The sequence below is a fragment of the Melospiza georgiana genome, chromosome 1, assembly GCF_028018845.1.
Source record: "Melospiza georgiana isolate bMelGeo1 chromosome 1, bMelGeo1.pri, whole genome shotgun sequence".
Taxonomy (NCBI): Eukaryota; Metazoa; Chordata; class Aves; order Passeriformes; family Passerellidae; genus Melospiza; species Melospiza georgiana.
Window position 1 is genome coordinate 24665942 of NC_080430.1, and position 8642 is coordinate 24674583.

At 45.1% G+C, this 8642-nt stretch overlaps 1 protein-coding gene across 3 annotated transcripts in view; it reads right to left on the reverse strand.

Moving 5' to 3' along the window:
• CALCR (calcitonin receptor) overlaps positions 1-6662 on the reverse strand; it is a 159237-nt gene extending 152575 nt beyond the window's left edge. For 2 of the 3 annotated variants that reach the window (XM_058041186.1, XM_058041178.1), the window contains exon 1: positions 4185-4442. Coding sequence is in view for 1 of the 3 variants with exons in the window: in XM_058041169.1 (XP_057897152.1) it covers positions 5143-5186 (44 nt within the window). In the remaining 2 variants the exon portion in view is untranslated. Of the gene's footprint in view, positions 1-4184; positions 4443-5142 lie in introns of those variants that run through there. The other variant, XM_058041169.1, reaches the window with a different exon arrangement.
• Positions 6663-8642: the final 1980 nt, after the last annotated feature.

Genomic DNA, 8642 nt, shown 5'->3' on the forward strand with positions numbered 1-8642 from the left:
ACAGTCATTGTGTCAAATCGGTGTCAGGTCTTCTATATAATAAATAATAAAAAAGCCAGGGTCCAGGTGCCACACCATGTCACCTTTCCTGAACCCCACATGATAACTTTGGGAAAAGGAGTATGGTCATCATGTTGAGGTGCAGTAGATAAGGTGCACTTACATGGACTTCATGTTTCAGTTGGTTTTGTGTACAATATAGACAGGAAAGAAAATGAGTACTGCGCCATCTGTCCATCCCCTGGACCCTGGAGTCTTCCTCCTCACGTGTTTCCTCAGTCTCTGGTACACAGGTTAATCTGATCCTTGTAGAAAGCCACCTTTCAGGACTACACTTCAGCATGTAAATTGCTAAAACTGGTTCCAGTTCTCCTGTCTCCCACATGATCCTAATTCCAAAGGCACTTTGGGAACCATGGAAAAACATACTGCAGCATATCTCTGATGTGCTTGATATGAACTCTTGCTCCCAGTGTTATCCCCTATCAACTATGACCAGCAGCTACACTTTCTTCTTATGGCTGAACACCTAAATTTCTTGTACTTCCTTGGTTAAGTGGCAAATCTTTGCACACATCCATAAAAGCAGCACAAAGAGTCAAAAGGAGCTCACTGCCAGAGGGCAACTACCATCCCCAGGTCCTTCCCATACTCCTTAACTGAGAGCCACCTCAAAATCATGGTGCCAAATGAACAGCTCACAGGCTCTCTGGCAAGGCAATACCACATCCTTGGCTTCAGAAGATGCCCTGAAGAAAGATTCCTGCAGTATCTGTGGATGCCACCTTGATTAAAAAGGTGTCCATCTGAAATGGTTGTAACTACACTTAGCAGGAAACTTGGATTTTCCAGTTGTAACTTCCAGGTGAAGCCCAACATTGTTAGCAGTGCTCATTCTTAACTGAGACATGGACAAGTCCCTCTGCTATTGTTATCTTATATTAGGTAGTTCTTCATGCGAGCAATTCAGTGTGTCTCTTCATTTAAACTACTTCAAAATTCACTCCATTGAAGTGGCTAAAAGCAATGTCAAATGGAAAGTGGGTATAAGAACAAAAACCAATATAAAACAATGTGTAATTATATGCTGTTCTATTGAAGGCCAATGTTACTAAATATAGAGATTAATACTGAAGAAAATAAGATCAGTGGGAAATAACATACAGCCTTAAGGTGTTGGTCATTCATTTCTGGGCACCTTTATCAAAGAATCAATTAACATTTAATCTTCTTTAAAGGTGCACAATCTCCTTTTGCTACGTACAGAGCATTCATGTTTCAGACCCAGATCATCATCTGGCCTTTGGCAAGATGTCTTAGACCCTCTTGACTATTTACACTGCAAATTTTTCAAGACAGTGAATTTAACTCTGTGTGTGCAGTTAGGGAGCTGACTGGATGCCACCCTAACATAAACAGTGGTTGGAAGTGCTCACCACGTAACAGGATTGCTCCTAAAAGGCTCAGGTAAGATCTGTGCCCACATTAATATGAGTTTCAATACTGACAAATGAAAACAGTTAGGAACCAAACATTTATTACCAGAAATAAAACAAAACCAAGTTTACCAACTTACTAATACATGAACCAACTATCACTTGCAAAATTGAATTTCATTGTATTTGCTAGCATAACTTTCAGTCAACTATAGCTCAATTATTTAGTTGCTTATTTTCCCAAAAGTTCTATTTGCATGCATTGGGAAAAAAAAAAGGCATAGAAAAGTCTTTTTTCCTATCTAATGATTTTTCAGGAACTTTGAATCATAACATGCTCTCTCTTCCTCCATTTTCACTTATACAAAACTAGTAGGAATTACTGACAGCTATGTTGGTCACACCACTATTATTATGTAACAGGTCTTGCATGTAGCTTCATATTGGTCTACAGATACAGACCTAAAATTAATAGGCTGGGTTTTACACATTATCTCATTTTATCTCAATCCAGAAGAGAGCTAGAATTAAAAAAAAAAAATCAAACCCTCTGTAGAACATTGTTTTAATCATTAATGGAAATTGTCAAAATTTTCAGATGCTTTTCCAAATCACTCAGCTGTAGACATGCAAAGAAAAAGTTTGCTAAACTATATTCTGTCAGTTTATGAAGCTAATCCTTGTAAACATATTATTCATTACTATTACATTAAGATTTTTAGAAAAGATGCTCCAGTTCATCTCTCAACAAAGCTTATGAACTGCAGAGTACTAAACTGTGATGTGGCTGAGTTGCTTGCTGACATTTTTATAGTAGTTCAAATATTTAGCAGTTTACTTCTAAACTTCTTTGCCACAAACAAAATCATCAGAAAATAGTCGCCCCTGTGTTGCTTGAATACCTTGGTTAAAATAAGGTGCACATGAAAACTGTAATCCAACTTTTTTTATGAAAAAGTCATTGAGTCTAATGAAAACTGGAGTGTAACACAAATCTGAACTGCCTACTCCTATTGAAAGCACAATACAGTTTCTTTTATATAGCTTTTTGAAACAACTGTTAACACCTGTGTGGCTCTTCTGCATGATTCTAAAGCAGTACAATGTAGAGTTGTTTGAAGTGCCATCATCAGCCAGATTTAAACATTGCGACTTGAATTTCTAAGTAAATTTGGCTGGCACTCACTATAAATGATAATGAAGACCTATGGTGAAACCCACCCTTTGGAGGGGTTAATTGGGATTTTGCCATTTATCTTAACAGGACCAACATCTACCCAAGATTTATGAAGTTTGCATACTCTAATACATGCCAGTAGATACAGAAAGACAGTATTTTAGTTCATTCAGAACTACTTCATGTCAGCTAGCATATGACAACTATAGTAAGCATCAGAGTGGTAGCTTAGCAAAAGTTGCCTACCAGCAAAGGTTATCATATGTCTGAAGGAATTACAATGAAGTATTAGCTCTCCTGTATTTAATTTACCTACTTGACAATTATGCCTAGGATTCTGAGAGGTGAATTAAATTTCCTCTTCAGCTCAACACCACCTGCAGTTTGAGCTGTTGGCAGCAAAGAAATGTCATTCTGGTCAGCCCTGATACACTCAGCCCTAGAGCAACACAGGGGCCCTTTCACTGACCAAACACAAGGGTTCCCCCCACAATATCACCCTTCACTCACTGAAGGGGAAAAGGACCAGAAGCAAGACCTTAATTTAATTTAGTGCCTATAAAAAAGCATTATAGTGTGATGTCTTGTTTAATTCATCCTAAACTCCCTCTAATCAGACTACTTAACTCTTAAGTGCTTAGTTCTTCCTGAGAAGAATATCACAAACTGTATTACCCTTAAGAAGTTCAAGGGTTGCCAGTGCAGGTAAAAGCTTGGCAGGAAGACATCCGTTAGATATCGACAATATTGACTTCAAGAGGTCTTAGGATACACAACTTTCTATTTACTCTTTTTATGAATGATTTTTTTCATTCATCATTTCAGCTACAACTGCCATTCTGTAACTAAAATAAACCTTCAGGAAAGAAGTTTTTCTTTCCTTTGCAAATTGTCAACTACATTAACCTTGTCAAAAAAACCTACAAGAATGAAATCAATATAGCAATTTAAAGACAAAATTGGCAGGCACTATATTGTACTTGGACACATTCAGTAAATAGCCTCATACATCAATCTACCGTCATCAATGGCAATATTCTGAAACCAACTAACGTTGTTTATTACATTTGTGGTGTGAAACGCCAAAGTAAGTACAGATATCGGTCCAGCTGATGAAAAATGACACGGAGATAATATCTGACGTGCCTGAGAAGCACGAACTAGTGACTCAGGTGTCATTTAAACGCGCTGTACTCCCAGCATGGAGAGCGGCTGCTCTATACGCGGTACGGTACCAGCAGTGACCTGCTCGCCAGGGCAGAACCGCAGCGGGAGCTCCGGGATCCGCCGTGCCCCGTCCCCGCGCTGCGCCCCGATCTCCAGCCCGTCCCTCGCCCCTTCCCACGGCGCGCACCGCACACTCCGCGGCAGCGGCTCGGAGCTCCTACAGCCCTCTCCCTCTTCCCCCTCTATCTTTGGGCGCCCTGCCAGCCGGAGGCTGCGCTCCCCCCGCTGCCCGCCTGCCCGCGGGTTCGCTGGACGCCGGCGCCTCTCCCGCGCCGCCTGCGCCGGGCCGCTCTCCCGGGGCCGCCGGGTGCCGAAGGGCAGGCGGCGAAGTTGCCGGGACTTACGGTGGCAGCGCTACGGACGCTGGCGCGGCGCCTCTCCCGGCCTCCCGTCACCTCGGGCCACCTCGGCGGCGGCTCCGCGCCCGCACCGGAGCAGCCCGGCCGCCCCTTCACTCCTCGGAGGGGCGCATGGCGCTGCCCGCTCCCCGACGCCCGCCCGGTGGGTCCCCGCGTCCCGGAGGAGGCGGACAGGCACTAGGCAGGGTCGAGCCCCTCCGGCGGGGCTGCGCCTCGGGAAGCATCTGCCTCCTGCCTCCCGCGCCGCGCCCGCTCCCCGCTCCACCCCGGGCGCGGCGGGGCTTCGCGCCGACGTCGGTGCGGGGCGGCCGGAGCCCGCCCGGCGGCGGCGGCAGCGCCTCCCCCGCCCCCGCCTCCCTCCCGCCGCTCCCGGCGCTGCCGCTGCCGGCGGGGCGGCCGTGCCGGAGCCGGCGCTGCGGGGGCGGCGGGAGCGGGGCCGGGCGGCGCTCCCGACACAGCGCCTGAGGAACGGGGGGTCCCGCTGAGCCCGCCCGGGGGCAGGGACGCGTCCCCCGTGCCCCTCGTCCCGCGGGGGAGGCGGGGGGGCAGCCCCGCCGGCTGCTCTGGGTACCGCCGGTCCCTTCCGTGCGGGGAGGGAGCTCCCGGTCTGCCGGGCTCCGTCCGCAGCGAGGGTGCGCCGCCCCGCCGGAGCTCGGAGCCTGAGATGTCAGAGGCCCGGCCGGCGACCTCGCCTTCTCCTCCTCCTCTTGGAGGATTCGAGCCAGCTTTGAGCTTCAATCGCGGGCATCTTTTGGGAAGGAAAGCGTGGGAATGTGGGGCGTGGAGCGTGGGACCCCTGCGATCCGGCGCCTGGGCGGGTGGGGCGCTGCCCCCGCAGCGGATCGAGGGTTGCTGGGACCCCTGGCCGCCCCGGGGATGCTGTCCCGCATCCTCCCTGCCCCGTCTCTGATGCTCTTCCAGCTTGCATGAACCATCTACCTACCGTCCACCAAGCTGGGGAGGATGAACTAGAGGTGGCCGCAGCATTCATCCGACGGCAGAATCATCTAAATTGCCGTTTCTGCTCCAGAAGTCATGTAAACGTTTTAAAGTAACTAACTCTAAGAAGAGGCCGAGAAAGACCTGTTTCTAAGCACCTCTGGGCACCTCTGGTCTCCTCAGAAAAGCAGACCCCAGCTACACGAGCATCCAGGGGCAATCGAGCCAACACCCCGCACCTCGCGGAAGAGGGTCGAGTGGCGGTGCACGAAGCAGCGCAGGGGAGGACTCTCCTGCTATGCCTGTTGCAAGCTGCCCAATATTTAAATATCCAGAGAGCCACAGTGAGGGGGGAGCCGGAGCGAGCGCACGGTGATTCACCTCAGCTCTCCTGACAACGTGTCAGCGCCGATAGCAGGTAGTAGTGGGGTCTCTTCCCAGCAGGTGGAGTCAGGAGGCAAACAAACTTGCTCAGGAGGTACCACCACCCGGCTGAGGACAGCTTTTTTCTTTCGCTTTTCTGTGCGAAGGGTGTTGCTGCCATCAAATAAAGTGAACTCTGGGTTTAAAGTTGCTTGGCTTACTTCTGAATGGAAAGTTAGCTCCTATTGAAGCGGTTTTCAGGTGTTTTTCTTCAACCTGCCACTTTCTCTAACAGATTACAGCCAAAATTTTTTTTGAGCTTGCCTTTCTTACAGAAATCTGCATGCAAAAGCAGCTGGCTGCCTTTTTGCAGCTCAAGCCATTCTGAGAAGGGTGTGAGGGACAGGAAAAAAGGAGCTTAGTGCTCAGAAGGAGTCAGAAGGAGGTGGTGGGCTTAGCATGCACCAAGGCCCAAGAAAAAGGAATTTTTGCCACTTTTCCCAGCAGCTGATAAAAAAGTTCCTCCAGATAATACCATCGAAGAAAATTTGTCCTCCTTGATATTGGGGGGGGTGCAACCATAATAAGAGTTGAGACACTCAAAGAATACTGATGTAAGTTGTTATCCCTTTAGGATTTAAATTTTCACTGTTGGTTTTATCCTTTACTCTTGTGGAGACAGCAAAGAGAAACAGTGGAAGCTGCTTTTATGAGCTCTCACAGTGCCACAATTGCTTCACTTTTCACAGCATTCTCTGGTAGGAGCAGTGGCATCAGGGGAGGTTCTCATTAGCCGCACCAGCTCTGGCACCACGGAGCAGCACCCCTGTGGACTCACTGCAGTCGTGTCCCTCTCACGCCACAGCTGCCCCGAGGTGGCCTTGGGTGAGTCACAGTTGCAAATGCTTCAGATGTTTGTGGAAGGGGAACTGCTGAGGAGCAAAACCTTATGCTGAAGCCTAGGGAAAGCAGGAGGCTCTCCCTTCCTGGCACTGCAGCAGTAAATTGAAAGAGATAAAATAGAGAGCTAGTTTGTCCCAAGGTCCACCTATTCTGGATTTTTTGTATGTTATCCAACTAATAGTGCTCATTCTATGATTGGAACGCATCACATTTTCACTGATGGGTTTTATATTTATTTCAAAACTGATTGCATGTTGCTCTGTTTTCTTAGTGAATAGTATTCATCTGCTTAAGTATAAATCTGTCATCCCATAATTTGGAAATAGCTTCCCTAAGGTCAGAATGTTTTTTTTTTAATAAATTCCCATTTTGTTAACCATTACCTTGACTCAGAAGCAGCACTTTCTCATTTGTTCTGCTATAAGCAATTCCCAGTGCCCCATGGGACTGCAAGCATGAGTACTTACTTCTTAGAATGTGTGTGAAATAGTGATCTGATCCATAAATAACTCCTGGCAATTATTAACTGTACCTCAATGGTTTTATTTCCGCTTGTGCTCAGGAGTCATTACAACACTGAATTCTGCAGAGAAAAGGCTGAGCTTATGTTTTGTGTTGTGATATTATAGTTTTCCTTTGTAAGTGAAAAGTGAAGGAAGTCCAAACCTGAAGGAAGTCCAAACCTTTCAAAAATTCAGTGATTTTATTGTGTTATGAGGGAAAACATTTTTCCACACAGTATGTAAAGTTTTGCAGTTGTGTAGCTTGTCTTATTTTCACCATCTTTTATTCTGTAAATATATTTTGTTTGCCCTTAATGGTTCTAGAATTAAGGATGCCACTTGTGACAGGCACTGTTCTAATTTTCTTGGTCAGGTGAAGAATTTGAAAGAAAAATTCCCTGCTGGACCTATGAATTGTGGAGAGATATTTCCAAAATCTTTTGCAGATGTCTGCATTGCAAACTGTTTGGAGACAAGCTATTTCCTGTCATAATTTATATATCTTTTGTGCTTGGCATGGTGTACCTCAAAGGAATTACCCAGAGCACAGTATTGTCAAAAAAGAGATTATTTAGATTCAGTTTGTTTGGAGCATGGGAAGTGTGAGCATTGAGCTGTCTACAGAAGACTGTGGAGGCATGCTGTATCTTTTGATAATAGGATTGCAAATAATGCATTTGAGTGAGGGCTACATTCACAGCTTGGATAAAATACTGGAATTTGTAAAACATAGTATTTAAATAAAAAGGAAAATGCATTCACCCTAATCCAGTTCAGTGTCAAGAGAATGGGAATTCACCATTAGCTTTAGCATAAGTTACATCAGTCCCTATAAGGCTTCCATAGGAATATTTAATTATTTACATACAATTTGGTAATCTTCACTCCTGGAAGTGACCTGACTGAAAACTGAGAACAGTATCAGCACTCTCAGCAGCAATGCAGGCTTCCAAAGCCTGCCTGCTGGAAAACACATCAGCTCTGTGAGGGGGAAATTCATGGAGTGACTATAGCTGCTGTTCAGACCAAGCATCCCTAATGAGCTCATTTTTCTTTTAATTTTCAGAAAAAGAGATCACTCCAGAATTAGGGGTTTGCAGAGTGACAGGTAAACATATTTAAGAAGCTACTGCCAGTTGCAGAAGTCCATTCCAAACATGAAAGGCAACATCAGGAGAAGTACAGAAATGCTCAAGTGGCCGGAATACATCTGAACAGTTTAGACTAGGATTACAGGAAGAATAGAACAGTGTTTTATTTCTAATCCCAGAAGCTATCAAATCATTCAAGAACTGTCTTTTTAAGACAGCTCCTTCCAAAATTAATGATTGCATTTAACTTTTTGTTAGTCTTGTTTTGTAGAAACCAGAAAAATCAGGACTTGTATGTTTCTCCAACATCAGGTATCTCATTAGAATGATGTACAAATTGTTTTAATGTCACGATAGATTTATTTAAATCAGTTGCTTAAAGCACAATAATCTCAGTAACTTTCTTAATGTACAAAAAATGCATGGGTAGTTACATTTTCCTCTTTGCCTAAATTTCTATTTTTAATTTATGTTATGTAATTTAATCTCCCCAAGTATTGATTCTTTAGTTCACATTCCAGGACATTCTAAGAGGATCTCCAAAATATTTTGAAGTGAAGAAAAACTCCTGACATATGCCTCTAAAAGATAAATTGTTGGATTTTAGTGGGTTTTTTTATTTTTTTAAAGAACAGTACATTCAG